Source organism: Melozone crissalis, unplaced genomic scaffold, assembly GCF_028551555.1.
Source record: "Melozone crissalis strain CALT ecotype California unplaced genomic scaffold, PUWL_Pcris_2 ptg000061l_1, whole genome shotgun sequence".
NCBI classification, from domain to species: domain Eukaryota; kingdom Metazoa; phylum Chordata; class Aves; order Passeriformes; family Passerellidae; genus Melozone; species Melozone crissalis.
In genome coordinates, this window is record NW_026535839.1 from 10,463,992 (window position 1) to 10,491,932 (window position 27,941).

At 44.6% G+C, this 27,941-nt stretch overlaps 1 protein-coding gene across 6 annotated transcripts in view; it reads right to left on the minus strand.

Moving 5' to 3' along the window:
* Positions 1 to 12,480, minus strand: part of RAPGEF6 (Rap guanine nucleotide exchange factor 6) — a 121,481-nt gene extending 109,001 nt beyond the window's left edge. For all 6 annotated transcript variants that reach the window (XM_054288197.1, XM_054288195.1, XM_054288199.1 and 3 more), the window contains exon 1: positions 12,412 to 12,480. In XM_054288197.1, coding sequence (XP_054144172.1) covers positions 12,412 to 12,480 — 69 coding nt within the window. The remainder of the gene's footprint in view (positions 1 to 12,411) is intronic.
* Positions 12,481 to 27,941: the final 15,461 nt, after the last annotated feature.

The window sequence follows — 27,941 nt, forward strand, 5'->3', positions numbered from 1 at the left end:
GGTGTATCACAGTATCATCAAACAAAGGAAAACCCTCTGTATTTTAAGCCTGAAGCCATTGAAACAAGAAGACCTCCAAGTTTTAAAAACAACTTGTCTGGCAGTAGTAACATGAGCAGAGTTCTTTTACAGCAATATCAGGTCTCTTACAAGGAGGGCATCAGAGCTCTGAACAGACTTTATCAAGGTAATTTCAATATACTTCTCAAGGAAAACTCATTTTTTGCACACGTCTGGCAAAATGTTTTGCACTTCCCTGCAAACTAGAAGTTCATCTGCAATGGTCCTGAGAAGTGTGCAGCTTCTTTGCCACTGACAAGACCACCATAAGCCCCCTGTTAATGCCAAGGGACTCATTTCCATCTGAACACTGCCAGCTTTGTACCCTCCTGGGATGGCAGCATCAGCCACTGCACACAGGGTCATTGCAGAGCCATGGAGCAAACAGCAGCAGAGTGTGATCAGTGCACTCAGCAGCACAGCACACGTGTCAGACAGCTGCCTGCAGGGGTTCGGCTTCCCCACAAGTGGGGCTGGACAAAACCTGGGCACAGGCACCTCAGTTCCCTCTCACAGCAGACATTCACACAAGTTCTGTAAGGCTACTACTCTCCTGCAATTTATTTGCACTGTAGACATATATCCAGCTCTCCTTACACAATGTGACACAAGAAATTATTTTGTTAAAGTAAACATTACAGAAAAACTCCTCTCTGAAGCTTATACAAAGTAAGTTTGGGTATACCACCTGAAGAGATTTTTATTCTGAAAATCGTTATTTGTTTTATAGTTACTTTTTTATTCACTACAATATTCTACAGCTTTAATACTGCTTCTATGAGGAATTTAACACCTACACATCTTGACTGCTTATCCTCCACCCTTTGCATTTTTGGAGAACAAAAGCAGAAAAGAAATGTGGTTTTTTTCCACTTGGCAGCTTTTCTGAATGCCAAGTATACTTGCAGTTCTCTCCCACCTCCTTCCACACCCTTTTCTGGCCCTTTCTCTCTATTCTAGTATCTCCAAGAAGTTCCTATTGCAAGGTCAGTAACAAGGCACTGGGCTCATATTCTAGGTCAGACTAAGCATAAAACACACTTTCACTACCTAACCAATCCCTGAAATAAGTCTTTTTAATTCAGATATTACAATAAGAAATAGGTTGGTAGAAAAATATTACATTACGTATTTAAACTTTAATTCATAAGTGAAAACTTTTAGTTAAATTATCACTCCACAGACAAAACTAAGTGCATGACCCCACTTCATGGGCAAAAGTATACACTAAAGGAAGTAAGTTCCAATAAAAAAATTCCAAGACTTCACCATAATTTCTGGTTTTACTCTCAGGGCTGTCACAGCTGTCACTAAAATGAAAAAACAGTTTTTCAGGAACGGTAGAAGCAAGTACAGGAAAAGTAATCTTGGAACAATAACATTTCACATGGTCCTTGGAAGATCACTGGGAACAGCTACCCTAATACACACTAACTCCACATGCTGCTTTAACAGGATTTATATGAAGCAGAACTCATTACCTCCTGGAAAGAACCAAACCAATCCTATCTGGGAACGTTCCAGGTATGAGATTACCTGTCCCCAGCTCCCCGTGTTTGCAAGGGGGGAGCACAGAGCAAACTGCAGGCACCCCCTGCCTGCTGCCCCCCGCTGCAGCTCACAGGGTCCCACAGCTGCTCTGGAGCACTGAGTGTCCTCTGTGACACCAACGGACACAAATTTCAGTCATTTTTCCGCCCCCTACAAGCTACATTTACTGCCACCCTACCAGCACAGTTTAGAGAATTAGGCCTTGAAATATCTGATCAATACCAGCGTATGACCTAATCTGCACAATCACATCTGCTGAGCCCTAATCCTGCATTTAGTATGAAGATTATCATGAAACAATCTGCTGTGATCTCTGGTTTTTAGTTACAGTTACTTTGACCAATAGCTTGAAAAACATCTCTACATACTAGATGTGTAAGTTTCTAGTTTTGTAAGTTTCTAGTATGCCCTGAACCACAGAGTGAAAACAATGAGTTTGTTTTACAATCACCTCTCCAACATAAAAGCCTTATTTACAAATATATCATCAGTCCAGAAAACCCCAGAACCACTGAGTGAACCTTCTAAAGACTTCCTAGGAACAAAACATAAATAAAAAGAACAGAAAGGATGTGCAACCCTGTCAGGGTATCCTAACATCCCCCTGAAGCTTGAACAGAGACAGGGCTGCACACCAAACACCCCAAGGCAGATACACGACAGCATCAGTATCAGACACCAAACTTCCTGAACAAGATGAAGGAAAAGGGATGGAGACTTGGGGAAGACTTAGTGCTTTGAGAATAACTTCACAGGCAGATTAGGAACTTGTGGTATTCTAAAAACATATGGTTAAATATTCTGACCTACACTCACACCAGATTCTCAAATTCCTTCAACCAACAGGCACCATGCTAATGAAATCTGTGCTTGAGAATCACTGTGTGCTAGGATTGTAACAGCAGAAGCTCAAAAAAGGAAAACAAAAAAGCAATAAGAAGAGATCAAGCCACACCTGGACAACAGTGTTTTCAGACAAACTGTTCCTACGCATACCAGACTCTGGACTGATTAACGAAGGACACAAAGTTCTTCTCCTAGGTAACAAGTGACAGGACAAGAGAAAATTACCTCAAGCTGCACCAGAGGACATTTAGCTTGGATATTAGGAAAACTTTTTTTATGGAAAGGGCTGTCCAGCATTGGAACAGACTGTTCAGGGTGGTGGAAGAGTCATCATCCCTGGAAGTGTTCAAAAAAACTGTGGAAAAGGCACTCAAGGACACAGATTAATGGTGAACATATGGTGCTGCTGGGTTGGTTGATTGACTTGATCCTGGAGGTCTTTTCAAACCTTAATGATTCTGAGATTCTGTAAAAGTACTCGAGAGCATTTCCTTCAGGCTGAGGACTGCTCTCCCAGAGGGAAGACACTGATGTCTGCCATCACTGATAGGGAAAGTTCCTCCCCCAGGTCTGAGAGCAGAATTCCTGCAAGCACCCTCTGACCTATCTCGCTCTGCAGAACCACCAACACACACAGATCATGGCCATCTTCTTTCCTCTCATATAAGAATCATACATATAAGAGTGCCCTAGAAGATAATTTCCTTTAAAATCCTTATTGTACATATATCTTGGAGGAGAGATATCTGAAAATTATATACACAAGGTGTGCAGCAGGCACCACACATAAACAGGCACATCTACGAGTCACAGAGAGCAAGAGACACTAACACACAAATTACAAAGCTAAAATGTTTTGTTACCACTCTTGGTGTGGCCTTACTTCCTTCAGATGAACCCCAACCTGCAGAGGCAAGTTAGATTAGGCAACAGCCTCTGACTTTTTTGTGTTAACTACACACAATAGATACTGCATAACCATTATGCTCAAGTAGAATGTTCAGATTCAACAATTTCACCAAGACTCAGACACAAGAAACAGTGGAAGCCACCAGGTGTGCTCATCAGTGCCACTCAGTATTGGGATGGTCCTGTGCAGGGACAGGAAGTGGGTTCAATGATCCTTGTGGATCCCTTTCAACTCAGGATGTTTTTTGATTCTAATACAATTCCTCAAGCTCCCCAAGGTTAACTTGTAGCTCTTTCTCAGCTAGACCCAACTGCACTCACATTTCTCCATGTAAACTGGACTAGCACTGGGAATAGGGGCACCTCATGTTTGAAAAGGCTGAGCCAGTGCTTTAAGAACTCCACTCACTTGTATGCCATAACAGAACCACATTCCTGCTCACCGCTTCATTTCAATGAATCAGAATTGGAAATTACATGCAGGAGACAAACAAGAATGGTGGAACAGCTTTTTACCTTGTCATGTGTAACTCAGTGACTCACTACACACAAACCCTCAACTTTCTGCAAACAATGCCAATATACATGAGCCATTGTCCACAGGGTTATTAGTGCACCGTAATTTCATCTTGTCTTTAATACATCCATGTTCTGGCGAGCAGACTTTACACTGGATGGAGGAACTTTCATTAGTCATGGCCCAAGAGCAGAGTGAAACATAGGAATAAAGGGCCAGCACAGACAATTTAGAATAACCCTTCCAATTGGTGCAGAGAACCAAACAGCATCACTTGTCACAGACACAAAACATCTGCACACTTCTGCTCTTACAAGGTGAGGCACTGGAACATGGATGCCTCATCAAGTGTGAAAGGCCAGGGTGGACAGGGCTTGGAGCAGCCTGGTTTAGTGGAAGGTGTCCCAGCCATGGCAGGGGGCTGGAAAAGGATGGTTTTTAAGACCTCTTCCAATCCAAACCATTCTGTGATTCTGTGCCAAAGAGGTGAGAGACTCCACTACACAAGGTATCAGTATCAGCACAAGGAGAAGCTAAAGCCTGCCAATATTCTTCCCAGAGGGTGCCGAAATGTTTAGCTCAAAGACACAGCTCCAAGTGACCCCTACAAACAAAACCCCAGAGTCTGCCCATGCCAGGGAAAGCAGCAGCAACACAGTCCCAAGGACCCTTCATAGACCCTTATTTAGAGAAGGAAATTCAGAAACCAACATGACCCCAACCAGATTTCACACCACTGCTCCAAGCCAATTACAGGGACACTTAGAGGAGCAATGCCCATGAATTTACACTGCAATGATGGGAGCACCAAATACTCATGGAACCAATGAAGAAGCCCTGATCATCCCCCAGCTGCCAGGGAGATCAGATACCACAAAGTCACAGCTATTAGATGGAACAACTGTATGCATGTTCCACCTACACCAGGTGATAAACAATGAATGTTCAGTCTAAAACTACTTCTCAGAGTTTTAATAAAAAGTTTACCTTATCTGGCATTTTGTTTTTGTGGGTATGGTTTTGACTTCCTTTTATTTAACAGCCGTGGTTCACAATGATCTTCCAAATATAATTAACAAATTATACACACCTACTCCAAGGCAACTTAAACATCACAATGTTTCCCTGTCTCCATCACAGTTTGTTTTAATTCTTTCACTCCTGCCCAGACTTTCCTTTCCAGAACAGTGCTCAACCTCCTTACCCACAAAATAGGTTAATATGGACACAGACTCAAAAAATAAAAAAACTCACCCATCCCAAAATATTCATGCTGATTTTCTCTACTTGTTTAATATTGCATTGTTTCAAACAAGGAAACTTAGTTAGACAGACTTTATGAAAAATCTATTTGTCAATAGTCACTTCAGTAAAACCAGTAAATGCAGCCAAAGCTAAAAGAGTGCCCCGAAACCTGATTTATTTCATTGGAACCACAAATCTCTATTTGGCTGAAGTCAACAGGCTTTACTGTCAAGAGAGCTGGAAAAAAAATATTTATTTCTGAGAACTACAGGTGAAGTTTCCTTGCAGGTATTCCAGATAGTACCTGCAGAACAACCAAACCAGATCCCTCCTCTGTGAACAAGGCACCTTGTCCAAGGCTTAGGACACTCTTATTTGCTTCTCTGAGACATAAATGATCCAAAGACTAATATGAGCAACACCTTCAGGCTTGCTGATGAAAGCCCACCAACAAACTCAAAAAAATGTTAAAAAAGAGGTAAAAAACATTCCCAACACAGATACTGAAGTCCATATAGCTAAATATTTACATAGATTAACAGTTGTTAAAAGTGGTAAATGTTCCAATATTGTATTTTGGTTCATTTGAAACAACAGATGAATTTTATTTTTTATGTTAAACTAATTTAGGGCTGATTTCAGCTTCAGAAAGTGTGTTGTACTTAAGATTCCAAGTATTAATAATATGAATTATTTGGCTACTGATATAAGCCAGGTTGTTGAGTACCTCTGGCCAAGAATTCAGCTGTAAGCCACAAGCACAGAACTGCGTCCACATGGCAATGAAAACATAAAACAACCAAACACATTGATTTTCAAGTAAGACTTTGTGAATTCCAAATCAATCCTGTGATCAGTCACAGATTAAAGATGCTATCTGAGGTTAATTCCAATTATTCAGAGAAGAGATTTGACCCTGCCCAGTCTTGGGGAACGGGACACCACATTTTACCTGCTCTGGTTTCCCAGGGATGGTCAGGAAGGCTGAACCACTACTGCCAACATGCACCCATGGGTACTTATCTGAACTTTTGGAATAAAAGATAAAATATATCTGTCAAAGAACACCACTCTTGATCACCTCAGAAAACAAGGTACATACACAAAGTTTATGAAAATGAATTATCAAGCAGCATTTACTGAGGTAACCTAAGAGTTTGGATGTTTGGCTTTTTTTATTACAGGAAAACCACAGGTCTAATTGAGATGAAGACTCATGATACTACACTGTGTTAAGAAACAAAATAAGAGGCAACTACCCACCTAAAGCATAAGACAAAATAGAGGAAAATCTAAGCACTAAAAACTTCCTAACTCATGAAGCTGGCAGCTGAAGAGACGCTGTTTTCCCAAAGCTTTGAGGCTTGTTGGACAATCCTCCAGGATTTTCAATGCTGTATTTACCATGAGCCTAAATACATTACTTTAATGAGCAGCTGGGAAAAAAATGTGGTTTTGTTTTACCTTCAACTGAAAGCTATGTGGCAGGGAAGCACAGGAAGAAAAGAGAAGGTTCATGACTGTTTCATTAAAAGTAATAAGAATTTCAACTTCATTAACACAGAAACTACAGTCTGCTTGTGAACAATACTGAATCTTAAGAGCTGTCAGCCAGCACTATGATACTCAATGTGCCACTCCTCATGGAGCTCTGCTCTGAACTTTGGTTTTAGTAGGTGGCCATAAAAGAGCTTTACAACACATTTTATGTAAAGAGACTCATCTAATATTTAAGAAAACGTCACAAGTCTAGGTCTTTCCTAGTCCTAGCAAATGCTGATGGAATATGGTGTCAATGACATACATGCAAGCCTTTCTCTGAAGTTGCAGTTACTCAACATGTTTGTCCATTAATCAATTTCTGTGCACTTGATTTTTCAATCATACTGAACATAAGTAAAACTCTAATTGTTGTCTTCACAGAATTACTTATAAATTATTCATATTACAAGTTTTATGTTTTTCTAACTGTAAAAGATAATTGCTACCCTATGAGTGCAGAAAGGCATAGGGTACACAAGGGCCCAGGAAGGAATTCATTAGCAGTAAATTGCAGGCACGTCAGTACGTGTTCTATCACTTTGGTTATCACCAGTGATAACTAATTTTTCCACTTTAAAGGTCTTTTCCAGCTTCCAGCACAGTCACTTGCCAAGACCAGCCTAAGTCTCTGCATGGTGAGGGATCACAGTCGTGTAGCACTGGTCAGTGCATCTTTGATCAAGGTTTCAGGAGGTGTTCTGGCAAAGACACCAAAGCACCAAGACACACACACACACAACAATCTCAAGAATTTTACAACAGTTGGCTGCTGCTCGTCTTCAGTTTGAGCTCCAGAACTGGTCACTGCATGACAAAGTCTTACAAAGTGTCACCTATAAAAAACAGATCACAAAAAAATTGGGAATGAAAGTGTAAGACAGAGGTTAAGTAGTAGAAAATTAAGGCAGAAGTCAAGTGTCGGTCACTCCTTTGGCCCTGTTTTAGAGGCTCACATACTAACAGTAAGGTGCTTTTAATAAATACAAACCAGCATCTGCAAGTTCATTTAACACAAATTTATTTTGGCTTTACAATAACTGCAAGCATCTCCACTCTTGTGGTGACTTTACAATTCTAATTACTTTCAATGGCTATCCAAAGCCAACACCTTGACACAGTTACATTCCTAAAAGCTCACCTCAGATTCTAGAAACAACAGATTTCTACAATGGTTAATCCCATTTCACCTACTGAGTTTACAGAAAATTATTAAAAGGATGAAAAAACCCACTTCAAAATACCAGTTATTTCTGGAAACAAGAAGCAGATGTTCTCCTCTGTTTGGCTCAGCTGTGCTACAGTACAAGAGTGCCTTTGTTATGCTGTCAACAATAATTTATTTTATTTATTACAGCTATTTCATAATGCCTATCAATGTACCATTTGTGCATGATTTACATTCACACAGATCTATTTCTCTACATCTAAGCCATCAAGAAGCATCACATACACGCTCCAAAGAGCAGACACTGTCATGACACAATTCTGCAAATTAGGTTTTTTCCTCTTTCCACTGTATTAATAAAAAGGGAACAGGAAGAGAAGAAATAATTAGTATTGCCAAATGAAGTCGAATTAACATTAATCAAGAATTACTGCAAAAAGATGAAGTTAGGAAAATACAAGAGCTCGGAGTACAAAAATAAACTCCAATTCTTTGAAGTCAAATAAAAGCAAAGCTTTCTGAGCCACGAAAGTAAACACTGTCTAGAACAAAGTCATGAAGAACTAAAGAGATACTATACTGGGAAGAGGTTCCATTAAAAATGGAAGAGAGCCTGCTCACGGGAGGGGAGGAGAAGGAAAGACAGACAAAGGAGCACAATCATTTGTTGTTTGGCCCTATCAACCACTGAGTCCTTATCTGTGGCAGCATGAACAACTCCCCTAAAGACCAACATCAGAGCCTTTGTATGGATCTGATAAGGAATTCTGGGCCTCAAAAAAAATTAAATATTTAATGAGAGCACACACATGGTGGCATAAGCATTCATCCTTCCCTTCTACTGCTTTGAACTAAAGATTTTCTCCTATTAAAATATTCCCAAATTACCAATTTAATATCCCCACCTGTGACAAGAAACACTGCACAGTAAATCCCATATTCCCAAGCAAAAACTGGAGGATCTGCATGTATAAACACTCACAGATTTACCATCACATAGGCATTTGCATAATCTTGGGAGGAAAATGCATATATTAAAATATTAAACAAGTGTAAAAAAATCCTATTGTTTAAGTAGAGGTATGATTTTTTTTTTAAGTATCCAACTACTGCCAGAGTTTCCTCCCTCTGACAAGACAGAAGGGATGATTTGTTAGGATAATCTACTATCAAAACTAATATCTGAGAGATTACTCACAAATTGTGCACTTTCAGGCCATACCTGAGAGACAGGTACACAGATTTATTTCCAGTGTCAGCACAGGGGCACAGGCCTTCAGGAACCCAGCAAAGCAGACATCTGACTAAATGGGACTCACTCAAATCCCAGAGCAGCACCTGCTGCATACACAGGCATCAGTCCACTAGGAAACATTCTGGAGCTCTGTCCACATGAGAAGTCACTTCCATCACATATAAACAATATGCACCTCCAATGATCCACCAAAAGAGAGGAAAGGGAGCAAAATATTTGCCAGCCTTCAATAGTTCCAAAAAAGATTCTAAACAGAGTAACACAACATTGTGTTACTTAAAAAACATACATAAAATATGTATGCATACATAAAATTACATAAAAATGTATGCATCATTAAATTTTTGCTACAGTCCCTACAAATTCATCAAAATAATTCCCCCTGGCAAAATAAACAGAAGATTACATGTTCATCTTCATGAAGATGCATGAAGTATCTGAGCACCAACAACTAAAAAAAAAATCAAGTGTGTACATGCCTAATATGCATAACTTATACACTTTAACAATTAGCAAACATTGGAATGTTACCACAACACTGAAAACTTGCCCTAACACAGATTTTTCCAAACAAAAATATTTGCAGTATCAGGAACTAAAACATTTACTTGAGCAAGAAGACAGTGAGGTAAATTTCAAAATAAGTAAATTATAGAAAATTTTTAATATCTCCCTGCTTAGTTTTGCAATTCTTAGAAATTAAAATGCTTTGTCAAGGAAAAAACCTACAATCAAAATCAGATGGATAATTGTACTACTTGTAAGGAAAATCTGGCATGTGGAGTGTTTATCTGTATTTTTCCAGAGGCTGCACAGATGACAGGAATGAAGCACCAGACCATGCTACTGATCAGCACAGCCCCAACCCTGTAATTTGTAATAAATACCCAGGTAAATTGCTCATATAAACTGCAGGATCAGAAACAGAGATGGGGGCAGAAAGGGGCTGAAAGCAATTAAAACTCTAGTGGTTGAGCAGCTTTGGCTTATCATAAAATACCAAGGGTGGCTCGGGGAATTTGAGGGGGTTCCTGCACAAAAACGCAGTCAAAGGGCACGAGCAGCCCCACAGAGCTGATTCCGTGTGGGAGGAACTGATGATACCTTCCCACCAGAGTAGGAGGGAGAAATGAAGGCACACACACGTTAGTCTGTGCACAGCTGGATACTTCAAGGCAGGAGTCACCACATTGTTCATCCTGTGCAGGGACAGCCGAAATTTGGGTCTGATCCTAATGGCTGCGCTAAACAGGTTTCAGCTCCCTGCCCCAAGTCCTGCAGCCTACAGAGGAAAGAGGGCAAGTCAGGATGTTGAGATAAATAAATAAATGAATAAACAGCATTGTAATTGTTTTCTCCAGTTCACTCCCCACCCTATCTGTGCTCACATCCCAGAGCAGATGTTGGGAAAATCTGTCAGCGTCACTATGACGGGATTCCAAGCTTTGTACCTGAGCAGGTAACACAGTTCCAGACTGGGCACCCCCCTGCTATCAAATCAGGGAAAAGTTTCTCTTTCCAAATGTATGTAAACAAAAGTATCCTGAGAAAAAACAAAGTGATTTAACTGTAATTATCTACTCAGCAACAGGGAGCAAGAACTGAGGACCCAATCCTGCCAAGTTTTAAGTACATGTTTAACTTTAATCACAAGTAGTCTCACTGCGCAGTGTCTCTAAAATTAGCCTGCCAAAACAGGGTCAAATTAACAAGGGAATTTAGATTTTAAAAATCATTTTAGAAGTATTATTACTTAGATAGCAAAGATTAGATTTTTTTTCCCACAATTAAGATACCTTGGCAAATTCAAACCTGCACACAACACTCATGTCACTCTCAATGGAAATTTACACAAATGCACACAAAAGCACAAGCAGTCAGTCATTGTGATATCTGACAGTTTAACACTACAAGGTAAAGCAAAATAATTATTTTAAGGCCGTTTTAGCCAAAACGAGGTGACAACTATAAGGAATCCCATGACGGCTGCTGGGGGGAAAACTGGAGATGCCCAAAAAATAACGAACAAAAAGCCCAACACAGGCACAGAGGCTGGTACAGCAAACAGAGCAGTGGTGAGCAGGGGTTCTGAGCCAAGGCAGATTACCTGCTCCCCACAGTCCAAGCCATGACGAGCCAGCACGGAATGCCAACTCCTCAATGACACTTCTGTGATGAACCCAGTTGCCCAACACTGCAAGCCACACTAGCAAAGGAATTTTGCTAACTGAAGACTCCACTGAAGAGAAAGAAAGCTCTGAAGCAAGAGGGGAGCGCTAAAAGTAAGGGGAAAAGAATGGACACTGAGACTGCCTCATCACTGATTTAGAGACACAAGGAGGAATGTGCCGGATATCCCAAAGCAAGCGACCATTGGGACTGAACATCTGTATTTCACTCACTCAGCTGAGCTGAAAGGGAAGTAGGGACTCTGTCCTGCTAGGACGAACCCCGGAGCAGCCTCTGAGCAGCTCTCTAAGTAGCCCTTCCATAATTAACTTATAAGGAAGACCAGGCAGGACATTCTGCTCTCCATGAAGTACCAAGGGAGAACAGATGTTTCCCAGTCTCCAAGGGAAAAACTCAAGAGTGTATCAGTTCATAGCACTAATTCTCGAGTACATGAAAAAAAAAAATATCACAGCAGGGGAAACGAAGGAAGGCAAAGGGTAAGTAAGCAAACAAACTCCAATCAGACCTTCAACAAATGCAAATGATATCAAACCTATTTCATTATTAAGTTAATGCTCCATGGCATTACCATTCCCAAAAATACACGGCTGATTACAGAGTAGCTTGTGGGGAAGGGACAGAGAAGGCAGTTAATTGGAAAACGCGTTTTATTGTAGCTTACCAGCCTCACACATTTCTACACTCCCACTCACGGCAGAAACATCTTTATGAAGCCTGGGCAGCATAATTAGTTTGGTTTTGTTTAAATCTGCATCACTGTACAGGTAAGCAAAGCCTTTCAGCTCTCTAACTTTTCCCATAAGTTTTGCATCACTGAAATAGGCATCATTTTACTTTTCGGTGATCTACTTCTTGTTGTTCTTCTTCCTACAGATGCCCCGAAGCACTTCATGAAGCGCCTTGTGCCTGTACCCAGCGTGTTACCGGGCGTTTAAATCTCTGCTGGTCCCGAGAGGGCCAACTTCGGAGAGAAATAAATAAATATCCGAGCTCCAGACAGAAGTTTGTGCGCCAGCCAGGTCTGTGCGCGCACCGCGGATCCCGCGCTGTCGGAACACGGATTTACGCAAAGGAAAAGTGAGAAAGTAAATCAAAGGAGGCGCTGGGAAGGAGCCGGAGCCGCCTTACCTCCGGAGTCCGCTCGGCGGGCTTTTTCCGCAGCGCCTGTTTGATCCTGGGCTCCACCGGGGCGCTCATCCTCCGGCCCGGCGCCCCCCGCCCCGCGGCGCCTGGGGAGCGGCTGGCGGGGCGCTGCCGCGATCACACCGCGATCACAGCGCCGCGGCCCGCCGGGGCTCCTGCCCGGGCTCCGCCGCGCTCCGGGCCCGCGGGGGACGCGCCCCGAAACGTTCCCCGCGCCGGGGCCCGGACCGGGGAGGCCGGGGCGGGAGCGGGGCCGGGCGCGGTGCCCGCCGCCGGGCTGGCTGCTCACCAGGCGGGCGGCGCTCGGGACGCCTGGGGCTCAGCGGCGGCGGCGGCGCTCGGGGCGGGCGGCGGCGGCTCCCGGCGCGGTCCCGGGGCGGCCGGCGCCGCTCCCCATCGCGGCGCGAGCGCTCCGTACGCGAAGTTACCGGCCCGAGCGGGACTCCCCGCGCGCTCGGCCCCCGCGGCTCCGCCCTCCGCGCCCGCACAAAGCGATGCGGACGGGCGAGTTGTTCCGCGGCGCGGCGCCAGAGGGTCCGCAGAGAAACCCCGCCGCCGGGTACGAGCCCGCGTCTGTCCTGAACACGCCGGGAGTCGCCGCCCCCCGCCCGGACCCCCCGCCCCGGTCACTCGCCGCGCATCCCCCGGTATAGAAAAGCGCGAGAGCGGGCGCTTTAACCCAGAGAATCAGCAAGAAGAGCGAGGGGCGGGGCGGAGGGAGAGTGGGCGGGGCTGTGAATAGCTCCGCCCCCACGCGCGGCGGCGTTCGCAGGGGGCGGGGCCGGCGGGCGGCGCGGAGGAAGGCTCGCGAGGGTTGGGCGGGGCCGGGCGCATGCGCGGTGGGGCCGTGCCGGGCCCTCAGGAGGCCGCCGGGCTCTGGTGAAAGTCGCTTTGTGCTGCCTGGGCACCCGGCGTGAGGTGCGTTCCGCAGCAATTACAGCCGCAAGAACGCGTTTTCTGCAGCGCTTGGGAGCACAGTGCCCGTGAGCAGGCGTCACGCCAGGCATGGTGTCATGGCAGCGCTCCCGCCGAGCTTGCGTGCGTTCCCCCTTTCCCTCGCGCTGCAGTTCATCGAGTGTTGATTCCTCTCCGTGGCTCCTGAGCCGCTCCGAGCCTTTGCCTTGGGTCGCTCCTGCAGGACCGGCTCCATTCTGGCGGTGCACAGAGAGGATCGCAGAGCCCGGCCGGGCTCGGTCCCGCTGCCCCGCCCGGCCTCGCCGGCACAGCTCGGCATTAAATACAAATAAGGAATACTTTAGTAAGGAAAGCGCTGCCGCAGCTCGGGGTCCTGTGGGATTTACAGACTCCTTCCAAGCCCTGCACTGCTGGCCCTGATGGCCGCTCGGGGACAACAGGAAGCAGCCACATACCAAACACACATCGCAAGATTTTCCTTCCTCTTACAAGTCCGATTCTGTAAATTTATGAGATCAAAGCTTTGCAGGCATACCACTTGTGTTTGCCCTTTTGCTTTTTCCTCTTTCCTGCCTAATAACCAAGAGTGTTTTTGTTCCTGCCTTTTCTCCAGCTGCCCCTTCCCGTTCTCTTCACCACTTGCCCTTTATGGCACAATTACTTTTGTTGTGCTCAAGGACTTGATTGTCCCTTCCACGTTGTTTTATAATATTTCTACTGTTTTCTTAAAAAAAAAAAAAAATCTCAGGAAATACGACGTTTCCTCCAGTGCAAACTGTTCTGATGCCGTGCCTGGTATCACTGCAGGCACAATAACTATGGGATGGACAGCAAGGATCTAAAGAAAAGCTCCTCTTAAAATCACACAGTCATTACACCTCATGCACAACAGAGAGAATATGAGATGCTCCCAAAACTGACAGAAAAGACACAGCTTTCAGTCTCATGAAGTCTATCAAAACTCATTTTCTTTTTTTTTTTTTGTTCTCTTTGAACTTCTGTTGTAAATGTATGATTTCCAAATATCAGGTCTATTATTCTTCCAAAGGTCAGAAGTTTGTACTAGTTATTTGGCAGAACATGTTATCCTCTTTCAACTTTAGTACATAAAATATTGTTTCCAGTGGTGTGGGAATCTTCAGAGATTCCCTGCCAGGAACCAAATGGAAAAGAGAGAGAAAAAGTCCTCCTGAGTAACTAAGGAGAAGAAAAGAACTGAAGCATGAATCCTTTTCTGTTAGGAAATTCTTTTTTTTAAATCAGATATAATAGCAAATCAAGAGCTTTACCAGCTCAGTTCATTTTTAAAGATCATGTAAAAATTAGTCAATACTCTCCAGGTGCAGGTGGCTGGAAAAAACCCAATTAACAACTAGCAAGAAAACACCAGATTTTGGTGAGATCTATGCAATCATGGTTCTCATGGATCTGAAATAATTTTAAGACCTCTTTTTTAGAGGGGAACTCATTTTATCACCTATTCCAGCTGTTCAGCATTCCTACAACAAACATAACACAGAAATGGACACTCACCATGGGAATAAAGTTAGCAGCCTAAAAATTCCTTTTTCTTGGGCACAGAAATTCCCATCCTGAACACCAGCCTAGGGACAGGAGCAGTGAGGGAGCCAGCAGTATTCCATGGGCACCAAAGCTGCCATTCCAATTTAATTGCTTGGCTCACCTGACCTTCCCTCACTCCAAAAGCACCTGAATTTGGGTAGGTAATGGCTCTAATAGCTGCAGTTATTTCAGGGGCTATTTCAGCCACAGGGTTTATTTTCCCAGCTATCTGGACAACAATGGAAACCAGTGTCATGATCCTCACTGCTTACTGGTGTTACAGCCAATGTCTCCATGTGGTAAAGCTGACATGGTTAAACACAATTAAAAGGCTTTCACAAGTGAGTAATTTCAGGGCTGGGATTAAGGGAAGTGGCCAAGCAGGGCACTTATTGTTCATGCAGAGGGGAAAATTTGTTTCCCCTTTATCTGGATTGTATCCCTGCACAAGTAAAGCATCATCACTTCAAAGTTTTTAAATTGAAAACTAACAGTATCTGTATCATGTAAGAATCAGAGGTGCTTTGCTATTAATACAGATGAGTTGCAGTCTCAGGAGATGAAATATTTCTGCCTCTAGCATTGTGAGTTTGGGAAGAGCAGCTGAGTTACAGAGTACATCTCCTCCTCCCAGTGTGTTCCCTCAATTGTTCTGCTTTGCTGACACTCCCAAAGATGCCTTTTAATGTAATGCCTTTTACCACCATGTGCACATCCCAGATTCCTCAGGGTAAAACTCAACTTTCTCAACTCTCCCAGTGGGAGAGATTCATAATCATCATGCACTGAAATATTTTTAACTTTTATTTTTATGTATTCTATGTATTTAGTGTCCTGTGAGTTCTATTACAGCCTGGCAATTTCCTTCCTTTCATTCTCCAATCTGGCTGTTGGGCTATTGGTTTTAATTTCTTAGCTTTGGAAAAAAAATCCCTTTGGACATTCGTGCACATCTTTGGCAACAACTGCTAGCTAAGTATGTGGTTAACACACCACAAGGAAGATACACAAATTAATTCTCTGCCTGACTAGAGGAAAACAAAATGTTCTGGGATGCCCAATAGGAAGAACCTCTTCAGACAGAGGTACCATATATACTTATTCTGATTGTGAACTTCTGAAATACTGGGGAGGCAGAGGGATCATTAGGAATTTTGTAAGAGCTCACCTTTTGCAGGAAAGTTACATTTTTGCAAATGGAACAGCACTGCTCAGGTAGCTACATAAGAATGTTGACCTCTTGGCTGTGGCAGCATTTTGCAGCTCAAAATTTCCATTTCTGAAATTAAAAGTGAAATACCAAATTATTTTTGAAAAATCAAGAGCAAGAATGAAATTATCTGAATACTGAAGCTACTTTTCCCCACTGTGCATATTTCCAGAGCTTCAGTTCAAAGGATAATGGTGAAAGTAGAAAAGAAGAAACAGAACTGTGAGATCATTATCTTTCTGCTGTGTAATTATAATATTAGTTTTAACATTTAGTTTTTTAAAACCAAACACTCATCTTTCTTCTCTTTAACTCAAGATTAACATGGCTTTCCTTCTAAAAAAAATCTAGTACAGATTTTTCCTGAAGGGCTTTTGTTCCATATATAGATTTTTTTCCTGAAGAGTCAAAGCCATGTATGTACACAGAAGCAATTGCAGATCTCTTTATGACAGTCAAACACTTATTTTTCAGCCATCAACAATACAGAAACAAATGGGGAGCCTGACACCTTTTAAATGTGAGGATGGAACACCTTCCTTACTTACATTTTACCTTCAGTGACAATTTTTTTTGCTTTTCATGTTCACTGGCACACATCTGTGATGGTCTCTAATGTGCTGAGTGCTGTGAATGGACTGGAAATTCAGGGAGCCTCAAGATTAAAAGATTTTGAGATTTTTTTAACTTGCAAAGAGAGGGAATGACAAGCCCCAGCTGCTCCCAAGAGCAGCCTGAGCCATAGCTCAGCTGGAGGCAGTGACAATTTCCTAAGTCTTAGTCCCAATTGAAGGACACATCTCTCAGCTGAGGGCAATTTGTGGGCTGTCCACAGGAAAGGCTTCATGGAGGACAGGTGGAAATTCTGAAGTGACAAATATTTGATGCTTGAGGATGCACAGTGTGTTGGGAACATGTCACCCTGACCTTTGTGTCATGTAATCCTTGGCCAGTGCTTATGGAGTCCTGTTCCCAAGTCAGGAACAATCTGAAAAGGAAACAGTGAATTGGGTTATTTGCTATTCATTTACCAAGGTTTCTGTGAGCACAAAGGCAGGCATTGATGCACTCTCTGAAGGTTTGCAGTGAGGACAGTGAAAGCTGTTTGTGTTGCAAGAACGGTGGCTGTCCCGTGACACTGACATGTATGTTCTCATCTTTCTCATTTCCCTTCCTTGTCTGTATGGGAAACAGCAGGTATGGAGGAGGGCATTCCTGTCCCCTGCCACTGCTGAGTGACTTGCAAGGGTCCATCCAGGGCCTGCCACCCCCCTAAAGGAGTTACCAAGCCCTGATGGATGTGAGTGAGTGGGATGAGATAAAAAAGGGCTCCTGCCAAATCACTAGAGCATCCAAACTGCCTCGGGCACGGTGTAGTGTACAACATTATCAACAAGGAATAAGAACTGAAAAAAACCCATTCAAAATAGTTACAAAATAACATCTAAACCCCAGCTGCTTTGCTCCAAGCCACGAGTTGGTGGCTTGCTACACACTGTACAATGGAACAACTCTGTCTGAAACAGGCTCTTGTATCAATTTTTTGTGTGTTTTCTGCCACTTTATTTTTACTACACACAACCTACAGATATGTGATTCCAGTCCCAGCACTTTGTTGACAAAACCCAAAAGAGCATATGGACCTGTCTAGATATTGGAGGTATCCAGAAACAGTATCCAGATGTCCATGCTCAAGCCTGAAAAAATTAAAGATGGGGGTGGCGGGGGAGAACCTGCCCTGACAGCAGGCAATCTGGAGTCTGGTGACTGCTTCATTTGCATGTTCTTTGTTGCTAAAATCAGGTTACAGCTTCAGCTGAAAGATTTCTTCATTTGTTGTCGGAAACACCACGCCAAAAACCATTAGAAAGTGGAAGGTGGGTAAAAGAATGGGCTGGGCACAGATAAAGATGAAGAATTAATTAAGAAAAAGAGCAATCTTGGCATGGGAAACTCTCCACCAGTAATTTGGTATCAATTGCCAATTTAACATATCTTATTCCCATTAATTTTTCAGGGATGTAAAAAGCTGTACAACTATAAGCTGCAAGAAGATTTTACAAACAGTGAGGATTTTGTGTCTGTGACCTGTTATAACCCAGAGAGAACATGCAGTGGGATTTGTATTTTTCTACTGAGTAGCTATTTTCAGAGGCAAAAAGCCAAGCACTTGCATAACTCAATGTGACCATTCTGTGTATCTGTGGCATTTGTTACTGGACAACACTTTGACCGACAATGTTGAGCTGGTAAAAGAATGGGGCCTGCCTACAGAGAGCAGCCAGTTTAAATATGATAAAAATTAGAGTAAATAGGATCTCAGTCCTTCCCCTTTTTTAAGTAAATTGAGTAATTCTCTGAGCATGTGAAAAAATAATAAAAAACTTCTCTTCTGCCAAAGAACAAGCCAACGGTCTAGACTTTCTCTTAACTGGAAATCATCTGGATTAAGAAACTGTGAATAAACGCCTGACAGGCAATTTCACTGCTTTATGCAATCAAATACACTCCAGTCATTTGTGAAATCCTACAAGAAACATTACAGCATTTGAGTCAAGACCAGGGCTGGGGAAGACTTGCATTTCTTACCCTTCTCTTGCTGCTGCTGTTAAGGTTCTTTGCAACCACGAGCTTTGCTTTGTAGCCTGGACCACAGTGACGATTCAGCCAGCATCAGATCAGCTTTCCATTGTTTGCAGACATTTGGTGCATTTGTGGGAAGATACAGGTCCCTGTGTTTGTGTTTTTGTGCCTGTGTATAAACTGTAATTTGATTACAAAGAAATGTTGCACAGTTTAGTAGACTCAGTCCAGGCCTGGGAGCCAGGAATGCTCGGTGAAGTCATTGCAAAGCTATGAAGGCCAAAATTCCCTGTATCATCCTCTGGTTTTAGTCACATTTGGATGCTGTCAGGGTTATTTTTTTGATGAAGAGGGGATAAACAGCTCCTGCTGACATGAGTTAGCAAGAGCTCAGTTCCTCCATGCTCTTAAACTGGGCTCCCTCAACTTGAAGCACTCACTGTCAGGGGCAGTTGCTTTATCATCTGTCTTTGCAGGATGTCATGCATCCTTATGATTCCTTATGATCTCTTCTTCGACTTTTAGTGACCCTACAGAGCTAATGAAATGTTTAGCTCCCCCATCCAAGCACAACCATATGGATGAGATGATATCAGGAAACTCACTGAAACCATTACACCTCAGGCATGCGGAATTTCCAGAAAGTTCCTGTTTTCAGCATTTCAGCATTCAGTTTTAGTCTTGAAATGCAGAAGCATACAGCCTGCTCACATGATGACAGCAGCATAACAGAACAAACTGTCTTCTGGCAACAAAATCCTCACTATTTTTAACTTTAGAAAGATCTGCAGATGACTTCTTCCACTCAATGTGGTTTTCCTCCCTTCCTTCTAGAGACCCTGCCCTTGGTAACATACAGTAATTCTATGCCCAGGGATATTGATTCCTAACAGTGTCCCAAGCCTGTGGTGGCCTCCTCCCACCACCCAGAAGCTCTCCTGCATCAGACAGCTGAGATGCTCCTGCTCAGAGACCACCAGACTCTCTTACCTTCATGCTTCAGAAAGCTGGGACATCCAGGGAGATGGCTGGGAATCTGCAAGGGAGGGACACAAGTGTGTGCCCAGAGGAACAGCCTCACCAGGGCAGAGAGGAGCTGAGGTACAGCACCAGACAGAGCCAGCAGAGTTAGGCTCCTCCTGGAAGACCTGCTTACTTGTCCATACACCAAACAGGGAGCAAACTTCACAGCAAACCCCATCATCCCACCCTGAGGGGCTGCAGCATCTCCCAGCTGGGATTTCACCCAGGCTGTGTCCAAAGTACAGCAACTCCTGGAGTGTGTGTAGTCTGCAGGGGGGTAAATGTGAGGGGAGAGGGATGTCATACTTCATCCTGTGCTTTTTCAGTACATGGCTGTACTGGTTGTTTTTTAAAATGCTAAAAGCACAACCAAACCTTGAATGAAAGGAAGCATTGTGTATGGAGCACAGGAAGAATTTCCTTTACTGTAACTGACAGGGAGAAAAGGAAATAAAAGCAGAACAGCAGTTAGATGAAGGTCAGATGATTGTATGAATCAGAGGGTGATGCAAGTTATCACTGCCCAGCTGAGTGCTCTGCCCAATAAAACACGTCACCCAAGTACACAAATACCACTTACCTATCACTGCTTACCCCTGTGCAAGCAGTCTTCTTCATCAGAGAGAGAGGACTGAGGGTTTTTAGGAAAATATTTATTAGGTAGGATAGCAGTGATGGCATTAAGGCAGATGCAATTTCTTAAGATTTTTAGGCATTTCACTCCATGTAGCTGAAAGCTGAGACACAAGCACTGTTCAGTCTAAAACACTGAGGAGGTGATAGAGGCTGCTGTTGGGGTATTTCCAGAGCTGTGCCTGGAAAAGTATTTGCAATTTCCATTGAAAAGGGAAACACAATGAAATTCCTGCAGTGACCTGCTTGGCCCATAGGAAGCACAATGACTTCCAGAAAAACCCTGACACCAAAACAATCTTGTCAAGGAAATATAATTTTCAATAGCTGCATATGAAGTGACTGCACAAGTAGAACCAGGAACCTTTGACTTTTCTAGAAAGCTGAGTGGAGCTGCCCTCCAAGTGCCCTTACCTCCCCTCTGTGTGTCAGGCACTCTCAGTGCCATACCAGCACACTAAAAGCCATGGATAGTAGCAGCAGGTAACTCACTACTTTTTTGATTAAAAAGTGACTTACTTTTTTTCCCAGAGCTTTTGCCAACAAAGTGGCAAACATTTCCCATGGCAGTCCACTGTATTGGAACAGTTGGATTTCATTGCTATCATTATCCAAGGCAAAATTGCCTTTGCAGTAGAAGTGCTTTCTTTTTTATAAACTATTGCTGTAGTAGTTGCTACTTTGTGAACCATCATTGGGTCGCACACTAGGAGGGTATTACAAAAGTAATTACAAAATTAATTACAAAAGTAAAGCTGCACTTTTGAAGGTACCAAGAGAAATGGAAACAGTTTGTGGGTTTGCAGTTAAGGAGACCCTGAGCAGGAACCACCCCAGAGCTTTTTCCAGTTGTGGTCTAAAGAAGGATGTGCACACACATGGTAAGGAATCTGCAATCAAAATTGGCAAGAGCATTGCAGTAAGACACTGCAGAGTTCTGCAGCACCTTGGGCCAGGGTGTCATCAGTAAAGCCATGTCCTGGGGTGTGGAAAGACTGTGAGTGGAGACAGGTTCAAGGACACCCCAAACCTGGAGGTGCAGTGATGGTGGTCCAGCAGATAAAGCTGTCAGTAACTCATACAATAACAAAATCACAGAATGGTTTGGGTTAGAAGGAACCTTTAGAGGTCATCTTCTTCCACCCCCCTGCCATGGGCAGGGACACTTTTCACCAGACCAGGTTGCTCAAAGCCTCATCCAACCTCACCTTGAACACTTGCAGGGATGGGGCAGACAGAGATTTCTGGGCAGCCTGTACCAGGCCTCACCACCTTCATGGCAGAAAACTTCTTCCTTGTATCTAAACAAAATTGACCCTCTTTTCATTTAAAACCATTTAGTTTAAACACCATGGGCAAGGAGAGGGTGAGGGCTCTGTTGCAGAGTGTTTCCCTTGCTGAGATAATGAGACCACCACATGCTCCAGCAATGCTGCTCTGCTGCCTCTGGAGTTGACAGCCTGGACAGGAAACAGCCAAATCACACCTAATGAGCTTTCATGCTTTGACTGTAAGTGATGAAGGCAGAGGATAGAACTTCTGATGGAAGACATTTCCTCCAAACCTGCCTCTGTTGTTCACATCCTGAAAAGTGGGAATTCACCCCGTATTTCTGAGATTAATCGCTTGCACTGGACAAACCCTGCATGGGCTCCAGCAGAGCCTGTGATTCCTTCACTGGAAGGATGAGCTGCTGTAGGAGCTTGTGATCCAGCAGGGTCAGCATCTTCCCAGCCAGCCAACCTGGGAAAAAAACAGACAAGGAGGCAAAGGTCAACCTCAAAATATCTGAAAAGTTGTATTTAGGTTAAGGATTATCCTCCCCTGAAAAATGTGCGTCTGAATTCACAGCGGTGAAGAGCTGCAGTTGCCAGGAGCAATGGGGATTCTTACCAGCCCAAGACAGAGCCCTTGATTTTAATACTAAATCAGATCAAGTCTACAGTTCTTAAAAAACTCTGTTTCCATGGGAAGGGCCTGCTTTTCACTAACCTATAATTTAAGAAATAGTTTGGAGAGTTAAGCTGTATTTTGAAAAATAAATTCTCCTTCAGGCTGATGGCTTTTACAGCCTCAGAACAATGTCATGTGAAATGACAGAGATCAAGACCTTTAGTTAAACTGTACAAGAAAAAGAGCTTTGGAGAATAAAGTGCATGATCATTAATTATTGCAGCACAAGGAACACAGCTGTAATTTTTTTGTTTGCCCAGAATATCTCCCACAAATTTTATCAGTCTTATTGTTAATACATGAAAACAGGAGTCCTTATTTTTTCATGTCTTTTGGTAGTGATCAAAATTAGACAAGATTTCTAGTTACAGCTGCTATTAATAAATCTGCTCCTTGAAAATGTGGTAGTTAATGTCTTAGGATTCAGTGCACTCAATAAGCTATTGAAAACTATAATTGCTCATGGCTGTAATTTTGAAGTAATTCTAGAAATAGCTATAGAAGAAATGCTGAACATAGTCTTTCTAACACACTGAAGTTCTCCAAAGTTAATAGCATCCCTGTCAGGAAAATCAAGTACATAAACCGACTGGTACCCTCTGCACTAAAGTCACTGTTTATGGACACCTTTGTAGCACAGGGACTTCTTGCCAGTGCCACTCCAAAGACCCCACACGAGGATGTTTGCTCAGGAGACAACCCACCAGTGGCCTTGTGTGAGCACTGGGAGATAACCAAGGGACTTGCTGGGGTCACCCCCGCACAGACCTGGGCTTTGCCTCCAGGCACCCTCACCACTGCACTCTCTGCTGGCTCCAGGCTGTTTATAAACTACTTTTCTTTCAGTGACATTAGTGAAAATATTCTAGAAATTCATTTGATTAGTCAAGAAAACTAAATTAATGGGCTTTTGAGAAGTAAGATGCTCATTTCTCAAGGAAATGTTCTCACCTTTCTTCCTCAGCCCAGCTACGTGCACTTCTGTAAGAAACATTGCCTTCATTTTCAATGCCACTTAAGGAAAATGTTTGTTTTCCATCAAGAACCTAGGAGAAACTCCACCTTCAGCTCTCCCACCTGGCCCCAGCACTGCCACCAGTGACACATTCATGTGTCCCAGAGCCGCAACTTCAGCCCATCCTGCTCATGCAGGAAATGATGACGAGAGCAGCATTGGTTGCGATTGCTCCAGCACAGCAGAGCCACACGTGATCTGCAAGACCCCCATTCCTCCTCAGTGCTTTTCCAAAAGGAAAAAGCAGGGCCTGTCCAACCAGTGGAATCAAAGCTCATCTTAAGGAGTTAATGAAGAAGGAAAAGCAAGTTCCAGATTAAACAGACACTTTGGTTAGTGCTAGAAACTGAACAATGGAAGCAGGTAAAGGCATGGCAAAGGACAGAGTTCCACTCCCTCAGCGGTTTAGTAAGCACAGGATAGATGAAATCTTCAAACCAAAAGATACCAGCAATTAAACAATGTTTTTATGGGCTAAAAGGCAGCGTCATGGCCCTGACCTCTGGCACTGTGGCACTGCAGGGCTCTCCCAGCCCGTGTTCCCCTGTGACCTGTGCCAGAGGAAGGGGCTCCCTCCCACTCAAAAAGAAAAAGTTCTGGTTTACTAAAGTGAAAAAGTTGAGCCAGAGTAGGGCTTCCATCCTGCTGCCCCTGGCTCGTTCTTCCTTAAGATTTTTCTTGGTCTATAATTTCATTTCTGAAAAGCTTTCTCTAGAGAAAAACTGTTACCAGAGGGGCTGGGTTGCAGGTCCTTAAGGAAGACAGCACCAAACTGAAAGCACGAAGGGTCAGTGAGAAGTGAATCACAGCATCAGTCCCCACCAGCACTCGGACTGGGCGCTCCTCTCACAGCCGGGGGCCTGGCCAAAGCTGGGACATAGGCAGAGCAGCTGTGTCATAAGAAAAAGGCATCTGCTTATCGCCTGTGCTGCTTTGGAAATCCAGGACGCGCCTGCGGCCCAAATACTTCCTCTGGGGTGTTGCAATGAGGGCTGCTGGCCGGGCCGGAATGGCTCCTCCGTGCGGCCCGGCTGCACAGCTCTGTCTGCCCCGCAGTCACGGCCGCTCGCCCTCGCTGCTGTCTGGGCACCCAGACAGTGCCGGGCTGTACTGCAGGGCTCCGACATGGAGCTCGGGGGAAACCTGGCCTTGAAACAAAGCGAGTCCTACGCCCCAGTCAGTGCCAGCAGGAAGCAGCCCCGCGGCCGGGCTCGCCCCGCGAACCACCTGGGCCGGTTGTTCCGGCCGCAGCGCATCGCGGCACTCCCTGGGCGCCGATGGGATCCGGGGCACGGCCTGCCCTGCCCACACAGCCACGGCCAGCGCGGGCATTGCTCAACCCACGGAGCTTTGAGCAACAGCAGCGGGCACGGGCAGCGCCCAGCGCTGGCGTGCGGCTGACGGGCGCTGAGGGGAAGGGCGCGTGTCCCCGCCGCGGCCTCTGAGGTCATGCCGGACGTGGGAGCTGCCGCCTCACCACGAACCACTCCCGAGTGCTGCAGGTGTCCTTTCCTTATCACCGGCATCCCAAACCGCCGGACCAGCTACTTGTGTCACCTGCCTTTACTCCTGCATCTTCTCGTGCCGTAACTCCAGCCCCGCTGCGGCTGGTTCTCGGAGCTCAGACACTGATCCCCACCCTCCGAGCACATGTTGGGAACAAACAGCTGGAACACACAGAGGCTTGGAGATCAAATTCTGCCGCTGAACAAATATTTTTGGTAATGAAAATAAACAAATACATGGGAGTAACATGCTGCTTCCTGCTACTATGCTGCTTCTAAGAGACAACAAGCTGCCTGAGAGCCTGAGCAAGACCCAAGTGGGTGACATGTAGGTGATGGCTCACATGAAGCTGTTCCTGTCCAGAGGCCACACAACTGCCCAGCCCTGCAGGCCAGCAGGTGTTGCTGAGGCAGAAAATGCTGCCCAGCAGCAGTGCCTCGGTGCAAGGAGAGTCACAGCACCTCTGCAACACATAACCCCTCATGCCAGCTCTTCCACCAGGTCCCTGTGGGGACCCAGCCCCATGGGATGCTCCACGTTGGCACTTTCTGTGCCAGTCAGGGCAGGAGCTCTCACTCCTGTTCCTCAGTGCTGAGCTGCCTGTCCTGTAATGTCTGTTCCTTCCCACTGACCACAGCAACGGGAAAATTAACCACCGCTTTGGGAGAGCTACCAGGCCCACTGGGCACAGATGATTTACCTTCCAGCTCCTCGGCCAGAGGACTCTCAAAGCAAAGCCACTCCTGCTGGGGAATCAGGTTCTGCTCCAAAAGCCATAGGATTTGAACTTGCGGTTCTTTGGCAGTCAAAACAGAAAAGCACTGCTTCCAGTAAAGAAGCATCTCCAGCCAGCACCAGCAACTTTAAAAAACCCTAAGCACTGGTGTATTTAAATCTGCCTGTAGCAACAGCAAAGATGATCTTGTACAGGGGGAAGACAAGAAGGCTGCAGGGATGGTGTGCAAAGTCTGTACTGCTCCTGTACCACAAAATAAATGAGGGGATGGCTGGAACAGAATGTGCATGCTGCAGCACATAAACAGAAATGTTCCTTACAGCACAGAGACTCAAAAGTCACATGTATCTCCAGGCTCTCTGCTTACTTTTACCTCCAACTACAAGGCCACTATTTTTTAACAATAAGTGTTTAAGAGAGAAGAAAGCAACAGCAGCTCAGCAAAGAGCTGTTAAGAGCTCTGTGCTTTTGTGCAGCCAACACATCAAGCTGCTTCCCACCCCTGGATCCAGAAACTGTCCTGTGGTTACTCTGCTCTAAGCCACACGGAAAATAATCATATCCTCTTCTGCACACCCCTGGGAATAATGTGGGAGATGAGAGACGCCATGGTACTCGGGTGCCTGTGGCTTCCTTCCTGCCTTTGCCTCAGCTAAGTGAATTAGCTTTTGCTTTTGTTTCAGGAAAATAAAGGGAATTACAGAAAAGGAGCAACAATACATTAAAAATATTGCCTAGCAAGTGCTATGTCCCAGTCTTGCTTGAAAGTTAAAAAGGAAATCAATTCTGGGCATTAACATCAGCATTTTCTGGATGCTGCAGTGATTACACTGCTGAATTTACTGCTCACATCATTGCTGCCAAACACCCACACAGACACATGACTCCAGCTACTCTTGCCATCCCCGTCAGGAGGACACCTCATGATCATCTACTCTGGTAACACAAAATTCTCTGCCCTCTGTCAGGTGCACTCAGCCCAAGGAGCCCTGCAGGAGGTCTGACAGTGCACAGTGCACATCTCAGTGTTCCATGGCAGAACTCCCAGCTAAAGCCCAGCATCTCCTGCTGCAGACTCTGCTGGAGCTGCCTGCTTGACACCTTCAGTGCTGCTGTGGGACTGCACGCTCTGCCTTGAGAATCCATCATGGAACAGTACACCAGGCCAGCAATAACCCCCCAAATCAGCATTATTAAAAGGCAAGGAATCCCATGTTAATTGCTTTTGTTGACTCACCCACACAGAGTACTGCCCATTGACACAGTGTTACTTGGGATGCCAGCAGAGAAGGCAGGCAGAGCAATTCATCCCTGCACACAGGGAAACCTCAGGGTGGTGTTACACGACCAGGTTAAGCACCCAAGAGTCAGTTGTTGTGGCCTTCATTCGTCTGAGAGAGGACAAATTCCATTCTTCCAAACACTCCCATCATGGGCATCCTTTTACAGGAGTTGGCAGGTGCAAGTGGAAATCCTAGAAGGCTCCTGTGCTGTCTGGCTGTGCTGAATGTGGGACCCACAGCATTCCCTCGTCACTGCAAGACAGGGCTTGGGGACACTGACCTCAGCTCATCCCTCAGCTCATCCTGCACCTCACATGTGGCAAGGGCACCTGGGGCAGGTATGTACCAGGGCAGGAATCCATGTAGCATTTATCAAAAATAGAAGATCAGCTGCTTCAGGCAAAGGTTTCCATCTTCTGCTTGTCCTTTTTCCATTCTCTGGGAACACAGGACCTTATTTAACCCAGATGCTTTAAAGCCTCATTTATACACTCTGCTACACCTTCCTAATTGTTTTTCCTGTTGTATGATTATTACTTCACTTTTCTTGGCAGCACTGCTATCACAATTTGAACTTAGACTTAATAAAACCTTACAATGACTCCTCAATAACCTTCATTCCTGTGCAGCAGCCCAGAGAGACAGAGAAGGGATTGTCCTCAGGCAGATGGGCAGAAATGAGTGACAAGCACAATGGCAAACACCTCTGTGACAAACTTCCTTGCAAGTCACTTTAGGAATGAATGTACGAACCGGTGAAAGACAATGGCTTTCTGCTTTCTGCTTATGTTTGTTCACCTCACACAAAGTCAAGCATTGGTACAGAGCATCAGGACCTCCCTCCCATCTCACTGTTGCCTTCTGGGGCCCAACAACATTCACAGCTGAAGGGACAGCAAGTTCAATCACAAATTCCTATTTGAAACAATTAATTCCTTACGAGTTCCCAAATTAAAATGGCTGCAGCACTGAAAGTGCCAGAATCAACGCCCCAAAAAGGGGAGCTGAGAGGAGACAGATGTCAAATGTAATATGGTTCAGTCATCCACAGACTCATAGCACATGTCAAAAAAGGGACACATAAGGTACCAGAAC